General features: G+C 46.7%; 1 protein-coding gene and 1 pseudogene across 4 annotated transcripts; one reads left to right on the forward strand and one right to left on the reverse strand.

Annotated features, from left to right (window-relative positions):
* Positions 1-2,584: 2,584 nt before the first annotated feature.
* On the reverse strand, positions 2,585-12,057 carry ZNF263 (zinc finger protein 263). Of its 4 annotated transcripts, none has more exons than XM_074381689.1 (6): positions 11,355-12,057; positions 10,332-10,512; positions 9,502-9,533; positions 9,107-9,233; positions 5,450-5,566; positions 2,585-4,963 (listed from the first exon to the last, which is right to left on the reverse strand). In XM_074381689.1, the coding sequence occupies exons 1-6, from the start codon at positions 11,739-11,741 to the stop codon at positions 3,795-3,797; spliced, it is 2,013 nt and encodes a 670-aa protein (XP_074237790.1). In that variant the 5' UTR covers positions 11,742-12,057; the 3' UTR covers positions 2,585-3,794. The 4 variants fall into 4 exon arrangements, with proteins under 4 accessions (XP_074237790.1, XP_074237789.1, XP_003928507.3 ...); XM_074381688.1 differs by having other exon boundaries at positions 2,585-4,960; positions 9,502-9,572; XM_003928458.4 differs by having other exon boundaries at positions 9,502-9,572.
* Positions 12,058-19,819: 7,762 nt separating this feature from the next.
* Positions 19,820-19,986, forward strand: LOC120367508 (U2 spliceosomal RNA; annotated as a pseudogene).
* The last annotated feature ends 3,341 nt before the right edge of the window (positions 19,987-23,327 follow it).

Consider the following 23,327-nt stretch of genomic DNA (forward strand, 5'->3'; position numbering starts at 1 on the left):
TCAGGAGTTTGAGACCAGCGTGGCCAACATGGTGAAATCCTGTCTCCACTAAAAACAAAAAAATTAGCCAGGCACTGTGGCTACAGGAAGGCTCAGGCAGGAGAATCGCTTGAACCCAGGGGGCCAGAAGTTGCAGTGAGTCGAGATTGTACCACTGCACTCCAGCCTGGGCGACAGACTGAAACTGTCTCAAGAAACAAAACAAAACAAAACAAAAAAAACCCATCAGCTCTCAGGAGAATTCACTATCACAAGAACAGCATGGGGGAAAACCATTCCCATGATCCAAGCACTTCTCACCAGGTCCCTCCCACGACACGTGGGTAACAATTAGAGATGAGATTTGGGTGGGGACACAGAGCCAAACTATATCAGACCTCATGGGGGCCGGCAGTAAGGGACTCAGACCTGCAGTTTGAAACATGAATACAAGGAAAGATGTCATCAGTCCCTGAAATTCCTGCCAGTGTGGTCTTCAGTGACCTTAGTGTTAGGTGCTTACAAGAAAATCTTTTCTATCATCAGTGGACAGTTGGCACAAATAGAGTACTTTCTTACATGCCAGGCATGGTGCTGCTTTATGTGCAGTATTTCCTGTGATGTCATCTCATTAAAACAAGGCCAAGAACAGCTATGCATGTGTAATTTGTTAGAAGGGGAGCTAGATTGAAGACTGAGTGAAGGGTTCCACTGGAACCAAATACCAGGGAGTCATTTTCTAGTTTCAAGCTGCAGTGCTCCAAGTATGAGTAACATCAGTTGGACCACATCATAAGATCTGTGTGGGTGATGGTACCAAGGGGGGAGAGTAGATGGAAGGGGCGCTTTCCAGTCTCAATCCATGCCAACTGCCATCTTAACCAGAGTGCTTTGTAGGAACACCAGCTTCACACTCCACCCATTTCATAGCATCACCAGCCTGGCTGGGCCTGCACTGCTCCGCTGGAGTGTGGTCCCACTCCTACCACTGTTGATCCTACAGTGATCTCTAATCCTAACCCCCCACCCACTTCCCTGCCCTCAAACCTCACATGACCACTGCCCTCCTCCTGTGAACAAACTGATTAAGAGAAAGTTACAGAGGCCGGGCACAGTGGCTCAAGCCTGTAATCCCAGCACTTTGGGAGGCCGAGGCGGGTGGATCACGAGGTCAAGAGATCGAGACCATCCTGGTCAACGTGGTGAAACCCCGACCCCGTCTCTACTAAAAATACAAAAAATTAGCTGGGCATGATGGCATGTGCCTATGATCCCAGCTACTCAGGAGGCTGAGGCAGGAGAATTGCCTGAACTCGGGAGGCAGAGCTTGCAGTGAGCCGAGATCGTGCCATTGCACTCGAGCCTGGGTAACAAGAGTGAAACTCCGTCGCAAAAAAAAAAAAAAAAGAGAAAGTTACAGAAATAAGAAATAGAAATTTGGCTGGGCATGGTGGCTCAAGCCTGTAATCCCAGCACTTTCGGAGGCCGAGGCGGGTGGATCACGAGGTCAAGAGATCGAGACCATCCTGGTTAACATGGTGAAACCCTGTCTCTACTAAAAATACAAAAAATTAGCTGGGCATGGTCGCGTGTGCCTGTAATCACAGCTACTCAGGAGGCTGAGGCAGGAGAATTGCCTGAACCCAGGAGGCGGAGGTTGTGGTGAGCTGAGATCACGCCATTGCACTCCAGCTGGGCAACAAGAGCGAAACTCCGTCTCAAAAAAAAAAAAAAAAAGGAAATTTAAGAAGTGGTTCAGACAACCAAAGAAAAACATACTAAACTGAGGTGGGGCTGACAGGAAGAGCAGTGGGGCACTGTTTTCGTCACTTCACGTTGGTATATCCATCAGCCTGTTGCCAATGGACTGTTTCATCTTTTTCTCCCAAAGAACAGATGGATACGTTCCTCCAGGGCCATATCCTGAGGTGTTTTCCTGGCATCCAATTCCCTACTCTTAGAATACTCCTCCCTCTTTCTCACACTACTAGATGTCTTATTCCTGATGTGCCATTCTAAAATGTAATGCTAGTAATCCAGCACTTTGAGAAGCAAAGAAGGGAAGAATGCTTGAGCTTAGGAATTCAAGAGCAGCCTGGGCAAATCATGAGACCCTGTCTCTATCAAAAAATGCTTTCCCTTAATAATTGCACCCTACTCTCTATCTTTCTCACCATTAATCATCAATAACTCAGTTACATTGGGACCATCTTAGCTTCCACCCTGGGAATCAAGCTGTTGCAAGACCAAAATATCTTGTCCTCTAAGAGTCAGATCTTCCTCAGCTACTGAACAAGAACGTAAACATTCTAAACAAAGAATTGAAAACATTTTTACTGCTATAGACCACAGGATACTTTCTGGAGACTCTATGACAGCAAAACCCCAGCAGCCATTTGGCTTGACCCTTTACCACGTGGCAGTCCCAGGCAGGAGCCTGCCACGCCCTCACCTGCCTCTGCCTGTCTGCTGCCTCCTTTGTCAGAATCTTCCTGACCAACCCAGTAAGTCCATAAGAAAGCAGGGCCTGTGACAAAGGCAGAGGGGAAGACAGATCAACACGGAGGGTCTAGACAGAGGCTTTCAATGAAGACTCACACACATATATGTTTCTTGAAGATATTTATTTCCATCCAATCATATTTTCATGGGAAAGACACTATCCCTAATTTCCCCCTAGGATCCACATTTTCAGTTTCCCAGGGAATCTCTCTTTCCTGGAACCCTCTTGTTCCTCTGGGGTCAGGAACAAGACTCCAGAGCTGTTTATTTTTCTCAGACGGGGCAGGGCTGGGGAGTGGAAACTCCTCCACAAAGGGTAATCAGACACCTACTTCCTCTGCCAATTCCTGGGCTGACCTACAAATTCCACCTTATTATTGCCCTTGGGTCTCTGGTTCCTTTTTGTCTTGAGGTCAAATTTACATGTGTGATCTGCCGATGGGCAGATCCTGTTAGGCCATCGTGGGACACATGGTAGCTTGATCTGAATTGCCCATGGCTTTCCAACTGGGGCCATCAGGACAGCTGCAACTCACAACCAATCTTTTCTTGACCAACAGCTGATTTCCCAGGGGACTTGGCCCCTCTTCTTTGGTCTCAGTGGCCCCTACTCAATGTCCCAAGTGAGGAAGATGTGTCAAAAACACCACATGGGCCGGGCGCGGTGGCTCACACCTGTAATCCCAGAACTCTGGGAGGCCAAGGTGGGTGGATCACGAGGTCAAGAGATCGAGACCATCCTGGTCAACATGGTAAAACCCCGTCTCTACTAAAAATACAAAAAATTAGCTGGGCATGGTGGCGCGTGCCTGTAATCCCAGCTACTCAGGAGGCTGAGGCAGGAGAATTGTCCGAACCCAGGAAGCAGACGTTGCGGTGAGCCGAGATCGCGCCATTGCACTCCAGCCTAGGTAACAAGAGCAAAACTCCGTCTCAAAAAAAAAAAAACAAAACAAAACAAAAAACCATCACATGAATTCCCAAAGTTTGTTAAGGTAAACTGGACAGTCAGGCACTCAAATCACACATTGGCTAAAAACACCAAGAGGGTAGGAGCACCCTGGGGCAGAGTGGACTTAGAGAATTCCACCCTGAGGTCACCTCAGAGACTTGCCGTCTTTTCTCGTACAGACAGAACTCCTTTTCAGTTTTATGCCAATCCTCTGCTGCATCTGCACCTCCCTCACTATGAGCCCTCATTACCTGAAGAATGCAGAGGTCATTTGGTCAGCTGGGCAGGGAATACCAGCTCTTGCCAACAGGCTCCTCTGAATATGCCACCTCACTTGGGGCAAAGAGAAACTCCACTTCGACTAACCTGTGTGGGTTCTCTGATGACTCATAAGACGGGAACTCCGAGAGAAGCTTTCTCCACACTCAGAACATTTATAGGGTCGCTCTCCTGTATGCGTTCTCAAGTGGCGAATCCGATTGGAACTGTGGGAGAAACTGTCTCCACATTCATGACAGGTATAGGGTTTTTCTCCTGTATGGATTCTCTGGTGCCTGATTAAGTTGGATCTATGAGAGAAGTTTTCCCCACAAAGGGTACATTTATATGGTTTCTCTCCCGTGTGCGTTCTCTGATGTCTGGTGAGGTGCATGCCCTGCCGGAAGCTTTTACCACAAGTCAAACATTCAAAGAGCTTCTTCTCTGCCTTGCGGGCTCCATGGTTTGTAAGAAAGGAGGTGCTGTCACTCACGGCCTCCCCACACTCAGAGAAGGGGTACAGTCTCTCTCTCTCATGAGTTCTTTCGTGAATGACGAGGTGTGAACTCCGAGAAAAACTTTTCCCACACTCATGACACTTATAAGGTCGCTCTCCGGTGTGAATTCTCTGGTGCCGAAGGAGGTTGGAACTGTGAGCAAAGATCTCCCCACACTCGGGGCACTTGTAAGGCTTCTCCCCTGTGTGCGTTCTCTGGTGCCTGTGGAGGTTGGAGTTGCAGGAGAAACATTTTCCACATATGTTACACTGATAGGGCTTCTCACCCGTGTGGGTGCGCTGGTGGCGAGTCAGATGGGTGTTCTGACTGAAGCACTTCCCACATTCGAGGCACTTGTGGGCCTCCTCTCCCAGGTGTGCTCTGTGAAGTGACAGGAAACGTGGGTTCCCACCAAAGATTTCACTGCAGTCCACACCCAGACACAGTCTTTCAGCTGCATGGATTCTCTGGTGCCTAATTAGGTTTGAGTTGTTAGAAAAATTTTTGCCACACAAGGGACATAAATGGAGTTTTTTTGGCTGCAGTTCCTTCGGTTGCCCCAGTTCTCTGCTACTTGAGGCTCCTGCAGAAGACTGCTCCATTCCACCCTCTTGGGGAGGCGCCCAGTCCCCTTGTGGCCTGTCACGAGGTCTTCCCAGCTCGGTACTCCAGGGCACCTCCCCTCGGACCTGGTCAGGAAGCAGCACCTGAGGGTGGGTGTTCTCTGGGGACACAGATGGAACACCTTCTTCCAGGTTTTCAAATTTCTCTTCTCCTAGTAGAGAGAGAAAGCAAACCCCTACATTATTTCTGCGCTGGAGAAAAGAAAATCCCATTTGTCTGCTACTGCCTGTTAGGTCAGCATCCCAGAAGGACTGCTTCTACCTCAGTCTCCCATACTCTCCCTAAAGGTAAAGCACTCTGGAGAAGCTTCAGGATAAAGGGTAGGGCCTCTGGTCTAGGAATCAGAGCTGAGACCAGCCTTGGAATTTTCCTTTCCAGCTGAGCCTCTCACTTCTGCCCTTGAGGAATGGGTGGGATGGAGCAGGGCTAAGACTGGGGGGAGGAGGGCAAGTGAGCTCTAAAGTAAAGGCCTCCTTGAAGTCTGCACCCTGGGTTCCTCACTTGCCTCACTGAGATGGAGAATGGCAGGGGTACCTCTCTGGCAGCTGTGGTAGGATGGCCCTGCACCTAAATCCTCAAATTCTCACTCTTAACTGCGAAAGCCTTGCTGGGCAGGCCACTCGTCCTCATTCCTTACCTGGAACTGGGCCTCTGGGGTTCAGGCCCTCCTTGCAGCTCTGGACACTGGGATCCCACAGCTTTCCTCCTTGTTTCACCTGGGTGCTTGGGACTTCCTGACTGGGAATGTGAGACTCTGTTCACAATGAAAGAAACAGATTTCTGTATTGCCACTTTCCTCTACTAGGCTAGGGAAACAAAGATAGTCTTACTTCCTTCCCTCAGTGGGTAGATACAGAACGCTCCATAAATCTGACAGCAGTTACTTAGAAAATACACAAAACTGTTGCCAGTGGATACCTCTAGAGAAAGAAATTAGGAGAGGGAGACTATTGTTTTGAGACAGAGTCTCACTCTGTTGCACAGGCTGGAGGGCAGTGGTACCATCTTGGCTCACTGCAACCTCTGCCTCCCAGGTTCAAGTGATTCTCCTGCCTCAGCCTTCCCAGTAGCTGGGATTACAGGCATGCACCACTACACCCAGATAATGTTTTTATTTTTAGTAGAGATGTGGTTTTACCATGTTGGCTACGTTGGTCTCGAACTCCTGTCTTCAACTGATCTGCCTGCCTTGGCCTCCCAAAGTGCTGGGATTATAGGCATGAGCCACTGCGCCCAGCCATTTTTTTTTTTTTTTTTTTTGAGACAGAGTTTCGCTCTTGTTACCCAGGCTTGAGTGCAATGGCACGATCTCAGCTCACCGCAACCTCCGCCTCCTGGGTTCAGGCAATTCTCCTGCCTCAGCCTCCTGAGTAGCTGGGATTAGAGGCACGCACCACCATGCCCAGCTATTTTTTGTATTTTTAATAGAGACGGGGTTTCACCATGTTGACCAGGATGGTCTCGATCTCTTGACCTCGTGATCCACCCGCCTCGGCCTCCCAAAGTGCTGGGATTACAGGCGTGAGCCACCGCGCCCGGCCCATTTTTTTTTTTTAAATGTATTCATGGTACTCAGAATGCTTTTTTGCAACGAGAATGTACACTACTGTAATTAAAACAATTATAAAATGTACATGGTCAGTTCCTTGAATAATCCATTTGATATCATAAAAGAGCCTTGTCATATAAATATGAAAGAGAACTAAATTTGGGCAACTCCAGAGGAAGAAAATATAACATGACAGACAATCAGAAAAGGACCCAGGGCTCTAAGAGGACCATGAGATTAAAATCCACAAGTGTCATTTCTGTGCTGTGCCAAAAAACAAAAACAAAAACCTCTTCCTCCAGCAAACACGGACTCCAACGGAAGTTTAATTCCAACAAGCTATAATCTGATCGTCTCTTCCTATTTAGCATTTCTCACTAAAAGGACCATGTTGAACTTTGGACATCACAGCAGTGAAATGTAATTTGGAAGCTGGTACAGTGGCCTGCAGGCTGAGGCTGGATGACTGCTTGAGCCCAGAAGTTTGAGAGCAGCCTCAGCAACAATGAGACTCATCACTTAAAAAAAAAACAAAAGAAGCAGGGCTTGGTGGCTCACACCTGTAATCCTAGCACTTTGGGAGGCCAAGGTGGGCGGATCATGAGGTCAGGAGTTTAAGACCAGACTGACCGACATGGTGAAACCACATCTCTACTAAAAATACAAAAATTAGCTGGGCATCATGGTGCGTATCTGTAATCCCAGCTACTCAGGAGGCTGAGGCAGGAGAATCTCTTGAATCCAGGAGGCGGAGGTTGCAGTGAGCTGAGATCATGCCACTGCATTCCAGCCTGGGTGAGAGAGCAAGACTCTGTCTCAAAAAAAAAAAAAAGAAAGAAAGAAAGAAAAAAAAAAGATACAGAAAACCTAGACGGTCTCAGTGAAGGAAAACAAAAAACCAGCAGTAAAACCTCTTGCAAAGTTAGTGTCAACAAATGTATAGTTGTTGGTATATGGTACTTCTATTAGAAAAAAATAAAAAATAAATAAGTAAATAAAACAAATGTATAGTTGTGATACTTTTTAGGCAAACCTGATATATGGAAACAATGTGTGTCTGTCTTTTTTATTTTGAAACAGAATCTCACTCTGTCACCTAGGCTGAAGTGTAGTACATCATCATAGCTCACTGCAGCCTTGACCTACTGGGCTCAGGTGATTCTCCAACCTCAGACTCCTGAGTAACTGGAACAAGTGCAAACCACCAAGCCAGGATTTTTTTTTTTTAAGATAGAAGGTCTCCCTATGTTTCTCAGACTGGTCTTGAACTACTGGGCTCAAGCAGTCCTTCCATCTCAGCCTCCGAAAGTGCTGGGATTATAGGCGTGAGCCACCATGCCCAGCCTGCAGTGAGTCTTTCTACTGAAGTGTTTTAACATAGGTATAATAATAATGTATACACAGTCTTTTTTTTTTTTTGACACAGTTTCGCTCTTGTTACCCAGGCTGGAGTGCAATGGCGCGATCTCGGCTCACCGCAACCTCCGCCTCCTGGGTTCAGGCAATTCTCCTGCCTCAGCCTCCTGAGTAGCTGGGATTACAGGCACGCGCCACCATGCCCAGCTAATTTTTTTGTATTTTTAGTAGAGATGGGGTTTCACCATGTTGACCAGGATAGTCTCGATCTCTTTTTTTTTTTTTTTGAGACGGAGTTTCGCTTTTGTTACTCACTATCTCGGCTCACCACAACCTCCGCCTCCTGGGTTCAGGCAATTCTCCTGCCTCAGCCTCCTGAGTAGCTGGGATTACAGGCACGCGCCACCATGCCCAGCTAATTTTTTGTATTTTTAGTAGAGACGGGGTTTCACTATGTTGACCAGAATGGTCTCAGTCTCTTGACCTCGTGATCCACCCGCCTCGGCCTCCCAAAGTGCTGGGATTACAGGCTTTAGCCACTGCGCCCAGCCCAGTCTCAATCTCTTGACCTCGTGATCCACCCACCTCAGCCTCCCAAAGTGCTGGGATTACAGGCCTGAGCCACCATGCCCGGCCCACAGTCTTGTTTTACGTTTTTAAGATTTTCCCCAACTTTTTATTAGAATTCTCATACAAAGAGAAAAGTTGAGGGAATAGTACAATAAATACCTGCATATCCTCCACCTAAATCAAACTATGTATGTCAGTCTGTCATATTTCATAGGTATAATTTTATATCTCTGAGTAATAGTTCAAGACATAGGTGCATTCTAGTTTATGCTTCATTAGGCTATTTTGGAGCTATACATTGTTTCCAAATTTCCACAAGATCCTCCCCGCTTTCTGAATTTTTATGGACTGTGAGAGCTGACAGACTAGAATATTGATGCCATTACCCCTGAAATTTTTGTCTTTGGGGATGAGCCTAGAAACAGTAACAGAGCACAGGAAACACTGGTGAGCTCAGAATAAGAAGCATCTTGAAACTGCAAGGAATCAACCACTTAGAGCCTCCCAGTATCCTGGGACACTGCATGTGTATGATGCTGGCAGGTTGTCACTGCACTGGATTCACTCTGCCCTAGGAGTCCATTATGGCTCAGACTCGCCTTAGGCTCTGGCAGCTGGGGCTCCAGTCCAGGGCTGCATGTGCCCACTGTGCCACTTGGCAGATACTTGGCTCTGATACAAGGGACTTTAGACAAGGGGAAATATCCTGTGGAGGCTTCTTGGCAAAACTCAGAGTCTATATCCAGGAGGTGAATGAAAAGGGGGCAGGACCCTGGTCAGAAATGGCACAGTCATCATCCCTGGAAAAGAAGTCCTTACCCAGTGAGTCCACATTCTCATAACTCTCCTGCACCGTGTCCCTGGAGAGGGCCCTCTTACTAGGATCCTGATGCCCCCACTCCTCCTGGGAGATGTACATTGCCACGTCCTCTAAGCTCTCAGGCAACTGAAACAGCACAAGATCTCCTTTAGCCCCTGATGCACCAGGAACAATTCAAGCAGAGTCATGAGTTAAAGGGGCAAAATCAAGGGATGCCAAGCACACATCACGGGGGAAGAAGGGTGTCAGGCTTACAAGTGAGGTGTGAGTCACAAAGAAGTGGGGGAGACTCTGTGGTAAGGGAGAAAGGACCTTCCAAGTGGCAGAACCCCCCACCCCCAACACTCAGGGAAGGAAGGGTGCTGGGGGAAGACAACAGAAACTTCCACATCACCTGGGGCCCAGTCATCTTGTCTTCCATGTTCCCTTCAGGAGGAAAAAGAGAAAGCCAGGGAGCAGATAATGCTGAAGGTGACAGAAATTATGATGAGAATGGCATTCCTAATTCTTCGCAACTCAAGGATTATCAGAACTACAGTATCCATTCCCCATCACCCAGTCTCTGCTTTCGGGAATGCGCTAAACTGCACAAAGGCCTAATAAACTGATAACCAAAATGACAGAGTGAGAGAAAAGGAATACTAAGAGTAGCACTCCAAACCCCTCATCAGTCAAGTAGTTCTTTTTTTTTTTTTTTTTTTTTTTTTGAGATGAGGTCTTGCTCTGTCGCCCAGGATAGAAGCCGTGGTGCGACCTTGGTTTACTGCAACCTCTGCCTCCCGGGTTCAAGCAATTCTCTGCCTCAGTCTGCCAAGTAGCTGAGATTATAGGCGCCCACTACCACGCCCGGCTAATTTTTGTGTTTTTAGTACAGAGAGGATTTCACTATCTTGGCCAGGCTGGTAGTGAGCTCCTGATCTCGTGATCAGCTCACGTTGGCCTCCCAAAGCGCTGGGATTACAGGCAAAAGCCACCATGCCAGGCCTTCAAGTAGTTGTAAATCGCCACTGTTCTGCATAAAAAAAGGGCTCTACTAAGAGACTCCCTTCCCTCCCCCTAGTTCCAGGAGAACCCGCACCACCAATTCCAAGTCTTTTATTCCACATGAGAGAACCTGAACTTCAGAAACTCCTTCTTCTTAGCAACAGCGCTACATCCTGCTAATGTCAGGGGCAACCCACAAGACCCTCCTCCCTCCCACCAGCCCAGATAACTGTTCCTCACCCCTCTCCTTTACAGCCTGGGGATCCCTTTGGGGGCTGGGGCCTAGCAGCTCCTGCAGCCTGGGGCCAGGGCTTCGCTCAGTCTCCATGGGCTCCAGCTTGAAGCTCGGTGACTCTCGTGCTGTTTCCAGAGGCAAAGTCTCCTCCAAAAGCACTTCTGTTCCCCGCCCATGGTTTGTGACCTGGGAACCAACCCACATCACTCATCATCACAACAGGGCCCAAGAAAAAGGGAAATTAGCATAGAATTCTGAGAGCAAGCCTTCATCAGAGAACCTCAGGCGATCCCTTTAGACCTAGGCAACAGAAAAATGGTTTACGCTAAAGGCTTTTTTGATCCCGTGTGGAAGGGGAGGGGTTAGGGAAAGGGCCCACTCCCAGAGCACATCTTCCCCACACAGTTCATAAGATACACCTCACTCCCTTTTGCTCTCCCCACCTTTTCTAGGTGCTTCTATTCCTCACTACTGGATAAGCTAAATTTGGGTGGCCCTGGGGGCCAGTGACCTCAGGGTCTCGGTGCCAAACTGTTTTTCAAAGTTCACAATTAACGGAGACCCAGCTCTGCAAAGAAGACCAGACCATGGACCCTAACATAACAACAGCTAACAAGTACTATGCACTAATTATAAGCTAGTAGTGTGATCACAACTTTACATCCTACTCTCCCTCTAAACCCTAGAAAGTATGTTAATATCCTCATTTTACAAATAGGAAAACAGGCCGAAAGAGATCAAGTAACTTACAAAAGTAAGACTAAGGATTTGAACGCTGACGATCTAACTCCACGACTAACACTAACTGTTGTAGAGACACTGCCTCTGCTTGGATACAGGGCACTCTTCATTGCTCTTTCTCTTCATTTGGGGAAAATCTGGAGGATATGTGTTTCAGGTTAAATCACAAGTCCTCTTCCCCATGTAAAATCTACTAGGAGCAATATACTTGGATTTGACCGGGGGCGGGATGTCCCAGTCCTCGGGCCAAACAAACCACAGATAAAACAGCTTTTTCTCTCTCTCACCTGTTGTCTCAGTCTCCCAAGCTCTCTCTGCATATCCTCCACAAGGGTCACCGCTTCTTCGCCGCTCTCCGGATGCAGCTCCTGCACCCTGCTCTGGATCTCCTGGGGCAGGATGGTCAGAAACTGCTCCAGCACCAGCAGCTCCAGGATCTGCTCCTTCGTGCGCATCTCAGGCCGAAGCCACCCATGGCAAAGCTCTTGAAGACGGCTGAGGGCTTCCCGGGGACCAGCTGCCTCTTGGAAGCGGAACCTTCTGAAGCGCAAGTGGGAGGCCTCGGGGCTCGGCCCTGGGTCAGGCGGGGGCAGCTCCTGGCTCCAGGCGCAGTCCTCCTCCAACTTCACTATCAGGAGCCCTTCCCGTTCCTGGGATCCCGGGACCAACGTCATCGTCAGGTCTCCCGAGCGCCTCAGGCCGAAACCAGCCGTGCCCACGGGCTCCCAGTCACCGCGGAGGGGCCCCGCTGCCAGCCCAGGCGCGGCTGGGTCCGGCGCCTAGGCCTCAGTCGGTTCCGGGCTCCGCCACGCCGACCCCCAGGCCTATCCGCGCCAGGACTTCCCCGAAGCAGGAACCGAGCGCCGCGCTCCTCCCACTGCTGAGGACCCACGCACGACTCGGACCTCAGCTCCCACGCCGGAAATCTCAGCGCGCGAGTTAGGAGTCCACAAGCCCACGGCGCTTGCTCATGACCAACTTCCGGATCACGTTTCGCGAACTTCAGCACCCATTGGATCAGGTTCCCCACACATTCACCATCGACCAACGAGAAGGGAAGATTTGCCTGCGAGGGCGGGACGAGCGAGGGGCCAATTGGAGAAGAGAGGCGGGGTCCCGGGGCGCGCTGTGAGATTCTGGGTGGGGGCTGGAGGCGGGGCCGCTAGATCTGAGCGAGGAAAACAAGCCCAAGGCGGTTGCGACTGACTGCTGTGACTGGCGGGCCACCTGGGCGACAATTACTTCTGAGCGCTTAGCAGATCCCAGCGCCACGCACTCTCCAGTGCTTCAGTGTCCGGGTGAGGCCCGGAAGCTTGAATTGTTGTTTTTTTTTTTTTGAGATGGAGTTTCGCTCTTGTTACCCAGGCTGGAGTGCAATGGCGCGATCTCGGCTCACCGCAACCTCCGCCTCCTGAGTTCAGGCAATTCTCCTGCCTCAGCCTCCTGAGTAGCTGGGATTATAGGCACGCGCCACCATGCCCAGCTAATTTTTTGTATTTTTAGTAGAGACGGGGTTTCACCGTGTTGACCAGGATGGTCTCGATCTCTTGACCTCGTGATCCACCCGCCTCGGCCTCCCAAAGTGCTGGGATTACAGGCTTGAGCCACCGCGCCCGGCCTTTGAATTGTTAATAAACTTCTCGCGAGGAATCCTTCCCCAAGGCGGGCCCTACCCTCTTCGGCTACTCTGGGCTGGCTGACGAGGATCCCACTCGCCCCTGGGACCTCGGCGGCTCCAGAAGCCAGGGCCTCCTCGGCATTAGGGAGGCCAGGGAGCTAGCCGTTCGCCCGTCAGTGTGCCAACTGTGCCACTTGGCAGATACTTGACTCTCATACAGGGGACTTTAGACAAGGGGAGATTGTGGCCTGCGACCCTTGGCCTGCTGGGAGATGCAGTCCGTGGGGGCGCCTCGCCACTGCGCGCGCGCGCCCTGGGAGAACGCCCGCGAGATGCGCGATTCTGAAGCCCCGCGGCCGGGTGGGCAGTGAGGCTCGGGACCGCGGAGACCCCCTGCTGGGCTCTGGGCTCACTTTTGCAGCTGGACGTCCCAGAGGAGCGCTCAAGGCCGGGCTCGCGGCACCTGATTCCGATTTGAGAAAGGATTTTAAACCTGTGCAGGACGTGCGGCGCCTGCCGTTCATTCTCTAAGTTCCAGTCTCTTGCCCAGCCCAGCAAGGTCGGGATCGGCTTCCAGCTAGGCCGTGGGCTTTGATCGTGGGGGGCAAGTGGCAGGAGGGTCGCAGGGCCGATTCCCTGTTGGGCGCGTTTGTGGGTTTTGTGTCTGTGAGCCGGGCTGCCCAGTTGTGAGGCGGCCCAGGTCCCCGGGGCCGTGAGATCCGCAAATAGAAGCGTCCTGGGATTGAATTAACAACCAGTAACCTTACATTGACCGCTTGCTTATATGCAGATCGATTCTGAAAACACGTTTGTATGAAGTAGATGCTAATAGCAGCCCCTTCCTACAGGTGGCGGCACTGAGATAAGTCATTTGCCTAGGGTCACACAGCTAGTCGGTCTCCAAAGGTGAGGCTACTATGAGATTAGTATGGGATTGAAAAGGGTCGTTTTGGGATAACTAGGTGAAAAGAGTACTGATATTTTCAGTTTTCTTTTCTTCTTCTTCTTTTTTTTTTTTTTTTTTGAGACGGAGTTTCGTTCTTGTTGACCGGGCTGGGGTGCAATGGCGTGATCTCGGCTCACTGCAACCTCTGCCTTCCGGGTTCCAACATTCTCTTGCCTCTGCCTCCCGAGTAGCTGTGATTACAGACGCCCACTACTATGCCCGTCTAGTTTTTGCGTTTTTAGTAGAGATGGGGTTTCACCATGTTGGCCAGGCTGGTCTCGAATTCCTGACTTCAAGTAATATGCCTGTCTCGGCCTTCCAAATTGCTGGGATTACAAGCATGAGCCACTACACAGGATTTTTTTTTTTTTTTTTTGGTATTTTTTTCTTTTTTTTATTATTTGTGGACTTTTTTTTTCTATTTTACTCTAGGGAAGATGACAGCTCCACAGGCTGTCGTGGCAAATGCAGAGCCAGCGACCCCATAATGTTCAAAGTCCACTTTGGAAAGCCTTGTTTAGACATGTGACCTCAGAGCTCCCTAGGACCATTCTGGTGGTTTTAGGCATTCCTTTTTAGTTTGTTTGTTTTTGAGACAGGGTCTTGCTCTGCCACCCAGGCTGGAGTGCAATGGCAGGGTCATTAGACATCCCTATTTCAAGAGACAGATTCTAGACTCATAACCAATTGCAAAAAACTAGCCTAAAAACCACTTTTCTCTGACATTTACTATGTAATCTCAGGCAAATTATGTAATCTCACTAAACCACAAGCCTAATTTTCCTCGTCTGTTTTGAGGGAATAATACTATACCCACCTTACGTCCTAACACTGGGTTAGGATGAAATGAGCTGAGCAACATGAGTACTACCTGGCACATAGTATGAATCCAATAAATAGTAGCTGATATGCATGCACAGCAAATTCCTAAATGTGGACCTTATCTCAAAAAAAACCACTCAGATGATTATTGCAGAATCTGGGGTATGGGAATGTTTGCAGAACTACACATACCTTGAGATAGGGAGAATGAAGGATTAATAATTTGCTATCTAAGGCCCCTGTGATTTTATGCTATTAATGGGTACTTAAAAGCAGATGAACTTTCAGGCTTATTAAAAATTAGTGGTAGTAGTCCTCCTCCATTTCTTTGTGGTCTGCCAATATGTGGAAAACAGAATATCTGCTATTAGACTAGGAGTGGTGTTAATAGGCCAGCAGATCTGTAGGGGTTCTTTAGGGCCAGGATTCTTAAACTGCTTCCATGTCTGGAGCAGTGCTATCCAATAGAATTTTCTGTGATGGTGGCCACTGAGCACTTAAAATGGAGTTAGTCTTGCCAAGTATTACCATATGGCTACCATATTGGCCAGTGCAGTTCTAGAGGGTCCATGTGTTCGGAGATTTTTGTAAACCTTTTGATACTATATGCGTGTGTGTGTGTGTGTGTGTGTGTGTGTGTGTGTGTTCTGTTTTTGTATGTGTATGTTCTAGTAAGTGGGTTCATAGCTTTCATCAAGTTCTAAAAATCACCAAAAAGACTAAGAATTGCTACTTTAGGGCTTCGATGAAAAGTAAGTAGTTAAGAGAAGTAAGCCTCAGCCGGGCGCGGTGGCTCAAGCCTGTAATCCCAGCACTTTGGGAGGCCGAGGCGGGTGGATCACAAGGTCAAGAGATCGAGACCATCCTGGTCAACATGGTGAAACCCCGTCTCTACTAAAAATACAAAAAAAAATTAGCTGGGCATGGTGGCGCGTGCCTATAATCCCAGCTACTCAGGAGGCTGAGGCAGGAGAATTGCCTGAACCCAGGAGGCGGAGGTTGCGGTGAGCCGAGATCGTGCCACTGCACTCGAGCCTGGGTAATAAGAGTGAAACTCCATCTCAAAAAAAAAAAAGGTTGAGGACAAAAAGAAAGGTTGAAGACAAAAAGAAATCAGTTTCATTACATATTTTTTCCCCTTTAAGTGCCAGTTTCCAAGACCCTATCAACGATGTTAAGTGAAGACTTACTGTATTTTCTCATCCTCAGCTGCAGATAACTCTTTGACCGTTACAGAGAAAAAATAAATTTGAATCTTAGATAAAAAACCCTTACTACTGGTTTTAGGTCTCATGGGTACTAGACTCTGTCTCTGGGGCTTCTTTCAGTTCCTAACTCTTATAGTTTCCTTCGCACTCAAGGGGCCAGTTATCTGTGCCTTGTTTTCAAAGTGACATTTGGTGAAATGTACAATGTTAAGACTTTCAAGTCTAGGCCCTGCATGGTGGCTCATGCCTTTAATCACAGCACTTTGGGAGGCTGAGGTGGAAGGATCACTTGAAACCAGGATTTTGAGACCAGCCTGGGCAATATAGCAAGACTCCATCTCCACAAGAAATAATTTTTAAATATTAGCTGGTTGTGGTGGCATGCAACGGTAGACCCACCTATTAGGGATGCTGAGGCAGGAGGACTGCTTCAGCCCAGGAGTTCAAGACCATCCTGAGCAACATAGCAGTCATTTAAAATGGGTGCTTTTCCTGCCTTTCATCGTAGGGTACGTTTGGACTCCGGGAGCTTCTGTCACTCTAAGCATTTGCTACTTGCCACTGCCCCAAGCTTTGGACTCTCGCCTCTTTTACTTGACTACATCTTTTCTTTGATCTTTGACTTAGGGTTTTCTTTTACCTGTACCACATGCTCTTTGTTCCTACTTTTAGCTTTGAATTCCAGTCATAAACAAAATAGCAAATTTAACCGGCATTTCATTTGAAATGCATTTTATTTTTACTAATATGAAAAATATTGTCTTTCCTCATGAAAAGACAAAATGAGGCATTTTACTCCAATTATATTTGATTAAATGTTATGGAATTTAAATTTTCCTTTTCTGTTTTATCAGAGACTAGGATTGCAACCCCTGCTTTTTTTTGCTCCCATTTCCTTGGTAAATCTTCCTCCATCTCTTTATTTTGAGCCTGTTTATGTCTTTGCACGTGAGATGGGCCTCCTAAATATAACACATCGATGGGTCTAGACTTTTTATCCAATTTGCCAGTCTGTGTCTTTTGATTGGGGCATTTAGCCCATTTACATTTAAAGTTAATATTGTTATATGTGAATTTGATCCTGCCATTTTGATGCTAGCTGGTTCCTTTGCCTGTTAGTTCACACAGTTTCTTCATCGTGTCGATGGTCTTTACAATTTGGTATGTTTTTGCAGTGGCTGGTACTGGTTGTTCCTTTCCATGTTTAGTGCTTCTTGTAGGAGCTCTTGTAAAGCAGGCCTAGTGGTGACAAAATCTCTCAGCAAAAAATAAAAAAAAATTAAAAAATTTAAAAAACTCTCAGCAATTGCTTGGCTGTAAAGGATTTTATTTCTCCTTCACTTATGAAGCTTAGTTTGGCTAGATATGAAATTATGGGTTGAAAATTCATTTCTTTAAGGGTGTTGAAAAGTGGCCCCCATTCTCTTCTGGCTTGTAGGGTTTCTGCCAAGAGATCTGCTGTGAGTGTGATGGGCTTCCCTTTGTGAGTAACCCGACCTTTCTGTCTGGCTTCCCTTAGCATTTTTTTCCTTCATTTCAACCCTGGTGAATCTGATGATTGTGTGCCTTGGGGTTGCTCTTCTTGAGGAATATCTTTGTGGTGTTCTCTGTATTTCCTGGACTTGAACATTGCCCTGCCTTGCTAGGTTGGGGAAGTTCTCCTGGATAATATCCTGAAGATTGTTTTCCAACTTTGTTTCATTCTCCCCATCACTTTCAGGTACACCGATCAAACATAGATTTGGTCTTTTCACATAATCCCATATTTCTTGGAGACTTTGTTCATTTCTTTTCACTCTTTTTTCTCTAATCTTACCTTCTTGTTTTATTTCATTGAGTTGATCTTCAATCTCTGGTATCCTTCCTTCTGCTTGATTGATTCAGCTATTGAAACTTGCATATGCTTCACAAAGTTCTCATGCTGTGTTTTTCAGCTTCATCAAGTCGTTTATGTTCCTCATTCTAGTTAGCATTTCATCTAACCTTTTGTCAAGGTTCATAGTTTCTTTGCATGAGGTTAGAACATGCTCCTTTAGCTTGGAGAAGTTTATTATTACCCACCTTCTGGAGCCTGCTTCTTTAAGTTCCTCAAACTCTTTCTCCATCAAGTTTTGCTCCCTTGCTGGTGAGGAGTTGTGATCCCTTGAAGGAGAAGAGGCATTCTGGTTTTTGGCTATTTCAGCGTTTTTGCACTGGTTTCTTCCCATCTTTGTGGATTTTATCTACTTTTGGTAAGACCACTTTTTAAGGGGAAGGGAGACTGAAGGTCAGTAGTGAAGGAATAGGGGCCCCTCATCTTGGTCAGTGAATGAGAGAGACACACTTCCACTACCTTGTCTCCTGGGTTTTTTGTTTTAATAATTTTTAACTTTTTAACATTTCACAAATCTGTAACAGCCAAATCTTCTGGGTTTTAAACATGGTCACAGATTCTTTTTTTGCCACTCATCCCATCAAGAAGTGGGGTGTCTGTCCCTCTGCCTTGTACCTGGGCAGATTATGACTGCTACCAATGAAATACAGTGAAATACATATGCAGTGTGACCTCCAGGTTAAGGTCCTAAAAGGCCTTGTAACCTCTATCTTGTTTGTTTGGAGAATTTGCACTTGGAGCCAATGCTTTTATTTCTTGCAAAATAGAATCAAAGTCAAACAAATAGACACTGCCATTGATTAGTTGTGGATGGTGCTCATATAGGTATTAGGTTTTATGTATTTGAACTGAGGCATGGAACCAAAGGCCGATTCACCCTGACTTCCCAGAACTAAATGAAAAGAAAACCCCCAACTTTCCTCCCATAAATAACAAAAGGACCAGAGGCTACTCTCTTTGCCAACGCCCACCTTTTCTGAGGGGCAAATAAGAAATTGAACAAAAAAATTGCTTTTTGCAACCGATCAGAATCAGACTTTTTAGTTGTTGTTGTTTTTGAAACAGAGTTTCGCACTCGTTGCCCAGGCTGGAGTGCAATGGTGCATCCTTGGCTCACTGCAACCTTCACCTCCCGGGTTCAAGCAATTCTCCTGCTTCAGATTTGTTGCTGTCTGTAAACAATGAGACTGATTGTAGGCCACCACTTCATTTACATGGGGTGAACACCAAGTGGCCAATGGAAACCCCTAAGGGGTGTTTGGACCCTAGAAGTTTCTGTATCCAGGCCCTTAAGCTGCTTCTTGGCCGGCTCCCACACTGTGAAGTGTACTTTCAATAAATCTCTGCTTTTGTTCTTACCTTGCTTTGGTGTGCATTTTGTCCAGTTCTTTGTTCAAAATGCTGAGAGCTTGGACAACTTGTGTCAAGACCCTCTACTGGTAACAGAACCAGCCCGACTTGGTATGCTGTATTTCAATGAATGTTATTATAAATCAAAGATCAGACTGGATTTCTTGTTTATAAAATGGATTTCTTGAAGACTTTGTCTTCATTTTTTAACTTTATATAAGAAGCCTATCTTGAAACTGCCATGCTGTGAGGAAGCCCAAGCTATTTATATGGAGTGAAACAGATGTTCAGTCATCAGCTGTTTCTGCCATCCCCATGTAAGTACTAGACAAATGAGTGAAGAAGCTATTGGGGACATTCCAGTCCCAACAGACACAAAGGAGAAAAGAATCAAGAAGTTGATCTGTATGCTGAGCACAGTGCCTGTAATCCCAGCATTTTGGGAGGCCGAGGAGGGCTGATCACTTGAGGTCAGGAGTTCAAGATTGGCCTGGCCAATGTGGTGAAACCCCATCTCTACTAAAAATACAAAAAATAGGGCCAGGCACAGTGGTTCACACCTGTAATCCCAGCACTTTCAGGGGCCGAAGAGGTGGCTCACCTGAGGTCAGGAGTTCAAGACCAGCCTGGCCAAGATAGTGAAACCCCTGTCTCTACTAAAAAAAAAAAAAAAAAATTAGCTGGGCATGGTGGCGAATGTCTGTAATCCCAGCTGCTCAGGAGGCTGAAGCAGGAGAATCACTTGAACATGGGAGGCAGAGGTTGCAGTGAGTTGAGATCACCCCACTGCACTCCAGCCTGGACAACAGAGTGAGACCCAGTCTGAAAAAGAAAAAAAATCTTGTTATGGCTAGGCATTGTGGCTCACACTTGTAGTCCCAGCACTTTGAGAGGCTGAAGCAGGAAGAGGTCTTGAGCTTAGAAGTTCAAGACTAATCACTTCTCAGCCTTTTGGCTAAGATCAAGTGTAGAAGTTTGAGACTAGCCCAGGCAACCAGCAAGATCTCGTCTCATTTTTTTAAAAATGTAAAAAAAAATATTGTTACAATTTTACTTGGATTTGCTTATAATTTATCAATTAATTTAGGAAGGCATGATTTATTTATTTATTTATTTATTTATTTATTTATTTATTTTGAGATGGAGTTTTGCTCTTGTTACCCAGGCTGGAGTGCAATGGCGCGATCTCGGCTCACCACAACCTCCGCCTCCTGGGTTCGGTCAATTCTCCTGCCTCAGCCTCTTGAGTAGCTGGGATTACAGGCACGCGCCACCAAGGCATGATATATTTACAATATTAACTCTTCCATCCAGGACTGTGGTGTATTTCTTCAATGATTTGGAACTTTTATAATTCTGTAATCCTGTATATTTTTCTTTTTACAGGTCTTGCAAATTTCTTATGAAATTTGTGTCTAGTTATGGGTTTTGCTGGTATTGTTCATGGAATTTTTTATTTCAAATTTTGTTTCCTAATTACTCAGATTAATTTTCCAACACCCACTCTTTCAAGGCAGCTTATTGGGGTTAGTGGTAGCAACTCTTCTCTTGGAGATAGTCTTACATGTCTGTATAAAGAAAGATGCCATGTTCCAGGACAGAATGTACTGCTCTTAGGATGAATAGAGAGCAACATCCCTGTTGTCTGCCATGGTTGTCAGCCTTCCTTCAGGTGACTTTGGCCTGTGATTTTCTGTCCTGTTTGGGTCTCAGGTTATCCAAAAGGAATCATATTGAAGAGGGTGTTTATGAATTTCCATGTTCTCATGTTTTTAATTCTTCACAGCCTACTTCAAACATTATTCGTTCTTTTTTTTTTTTTGAGATGGAGTTTTGCTCTTGTTACCCAGGCTGGAGTGCAATGGCGCGATCTCGGCTCACCGCAACCTCCGCCTCCTGGGTTCAGGCAATTCTCCTGCCTCAGCCTCCTGAGCAGCTGGGATCACAGGCACGCACCACCATGCCCAGCTAATTTTTTGTATTTTTATTAGAGGCGGGGTTTCACCATGTTGACCAGGATGGTCTCGATCTCTCGACCTTGTGATCCACCCGCCTCGGCCTCCCAAAGTGCTGGGATTACAGGCTTGAGCCACCGTGCCCGGCACATTATTCGTTCTTGCTTCTGTCTCTCATCTATCTTTCAGATATTAGATGTAGTCAAAAACACTTGACTTTCTTCCAAACACATTTAGGTGGACTGAATTCCAGTCCCCGCTCTGCACAGATGTGTGAGAATTCAAGTCAGTCAGTTACCCTGGAGGTCTGTGTCCTCCTCTGTAACATGATGGGGGTGACTTGATGACTGCTAAGAAGCTAACAGATGCCAAGAGACAGCAAAGTCAAGGGGAAAGGGCTTGGGGCTCTGCAGACACACACAATGGAACTGATTGTTGGCTATCCAGTTCTTTGTAGTGTGTGGCCTTGGGCAAGTTGTTGTGTACAACTGCCTGTTTTCTGTGTTAAGTTGAATATATCAACACCCATGATGGCCAAGTGCAGTGGCTCATGCCTATAATCCTAACGCTTTGGGAGGCCAAGGAGGAAGGATGGCTTGAGCCCAAGAGTCTGAGATCAGCCTGGGAAACATAGTGAGACCCCATCCCTACCAAAACTAATTTTTTTAAAATTAGGCATTTTGTTTCAAAAATTTCAGAGAAAGGCACCGATATCTAGAGTCTTATTTGAGGGGCACTCTTCCCACCTCAGCTTCCCGAGCTACTTGGGAGGCTGAGGTGGGAAGGTTACTTGAGCTGGGGAGGTCAAAGCTGTAAAGAGCTAAGTCATAACTCAACACTGCACTCCCGTCTGGGTGATAGAGACCATGTCTCTAAATAAATAAATAAATACATCCACTTCACATGAGCATAGTGAAGACTAAGTAGAAGCACCTATTACCTTGTATCCAGCACTGTTCTTGGTGCTTTACGTGTATTAGCTCCTTTAATCTTCACAACTCTAGAACCCCCATTTCACAGTTGCTAGAAACAGGTACAGGGAGGGTAGGTACATCACTTGGCCAATGTCATACCCTGCTATGAAACACTCATGTGGCAATGTAAAGCACACACAATATTTGGCACATATAAACTGCATCAATTAAGTCATACACTGCAGTTCCAAAACTGTGCTTTTTGGTATTTTGACATCCCCCTTCACAGACAGCTTTGGAAATGTTTTCTGTGGTTTTTATACTCCACTTTTAGTTCTGACTCACACAGTCGCTTTATCCTAACCACTTCCTGCAGCAGTAAGAATTGTTTCCAGCTGCTAGTTTCTGCAGAGGATTGTCCTTGGAGAGTGGGGTGTCCACTGTGGTTCCAGTTGCAGCTCTGGAGCCAACACATGAAGATGCCCTCTGCAGGACAGTAAGAGAAGTATCACATGAGGTTGGCTGAGATATGTGCCTTGGCATTGGCTTTGTTTCAAAGAACCAAAGCTTTCCTGGGCAAATGGCCTCTTAGTCATTTCAGCTTACCTCAATCGCATATTTAAAATTTTGGTTTTTGCTCTGGAGCTTCAGGGGAATTGAGGCATGAGACAGTTATGGCCTAGTTAAAGAACAGTCTGTCTGCATAAATTTTATGCCTGCAGAGTGTATATGTGTATGTGTGTGTTAGGAGATAGGTCTGGGATGTGTTTCATTCAGTACTGGCTCAAGGTTCCTTATTTGACTTGCTTGTTTAAACTTATTCTACTTTGGAAGCCTCTAATAGTTTTTCTCTATGAGGAAAGTCTGCTTTTATTTTTTTGTTTTTTTTTGTTTTTGAGATGGAGTTTCTCTCTTGTTACCCAGGCTGGAGTGCAATGGCGCGATCTCGGTTCACTGCAACCTCCGCCTCCTGGGTTCAGGCAATTCTCCTGCCTCAGCCTCCTGAGTAGCTGGGATTACAGGCACATGCCACCATGCCCAGCTAATTTTTTGTTGTATTTTAGTAGAGATGGGGTTTCCCCATGTTGACCAGGATGGTCTCGATCTCTTGACCTCGTGATCCACCCGCCTCGGCCTCCCAAAGTGCTGGGATTACAGGCTTGAGCCACTGCACCCGGCCTGGAAAGTCTGCTTTTAAAAATCATTTGCCTAATCTTATGCACCCCAGTGAAACAAAGTCCCAGACAATAAATTTGTAAATTTTTCTGTTATAAAAGTAATGGAGCAAAATGTGAAATTTCTCCTCTAAAATTTAGCTTGCCATATTTTATTTTGCCTTATTATTTCACACTGAGCATATATTTGTGGGCTATGTTTCATGAGTCGTAAAGCTTTAAAATGTGCATTGAAAAAAATTAAAACGGCTGGGCACAGTCACTCACGCCTGTAATCCCAGCACTTTGGGAGGGATTACTTTGGAGGGAGGCCAAGCAGGTGGATCACGACGTCAGGAGTTCAAGACCAGTCCGGTGAAATCCCGACTCTACTAAAAATACAAAAAAATTAGCCGGGCG

The sequence above is a fragment of the Saimiri boliviensis genome, chromosome 12 (genome assembly GCF_048565385.1).
Source record: "Saimiri boliviensis isolate mSaiBol1 chromosome 12, mSaiBol1.pri, whole genome shotgun sequence".
Lineage (NCBI taxonomy): Eukaryota > Metazoa > Chordata > Mammalia > Primates > Cebidae > Saimiri > Saimiri boliviensis.

Bases quoted from the DNA above. Each gene is read 5' to 3' on its own strand.
- ZNF263 (XM_003928458.4), bottom strand. From the start codon at position 11,741: ATGACGTTGGTCCCGGGATCCCAGGAACGGGAAGGGCTCCTGATAGTG. The intron at 9,573-10,331 runs GTGAGGAACAGT...TGTCACCTTCAG, and splicing joins CCAGGCTGTAAAGGAGAGGG to CATTATCTGCTCCCTGGCTT. The intron at 5,567-9,106 runs GTAAGGACTTCT...CATTGTGAACAG, and splicing joins TGAGAATGTGGACTCACTGG to AGTCTCACATTCCCAGTCAG.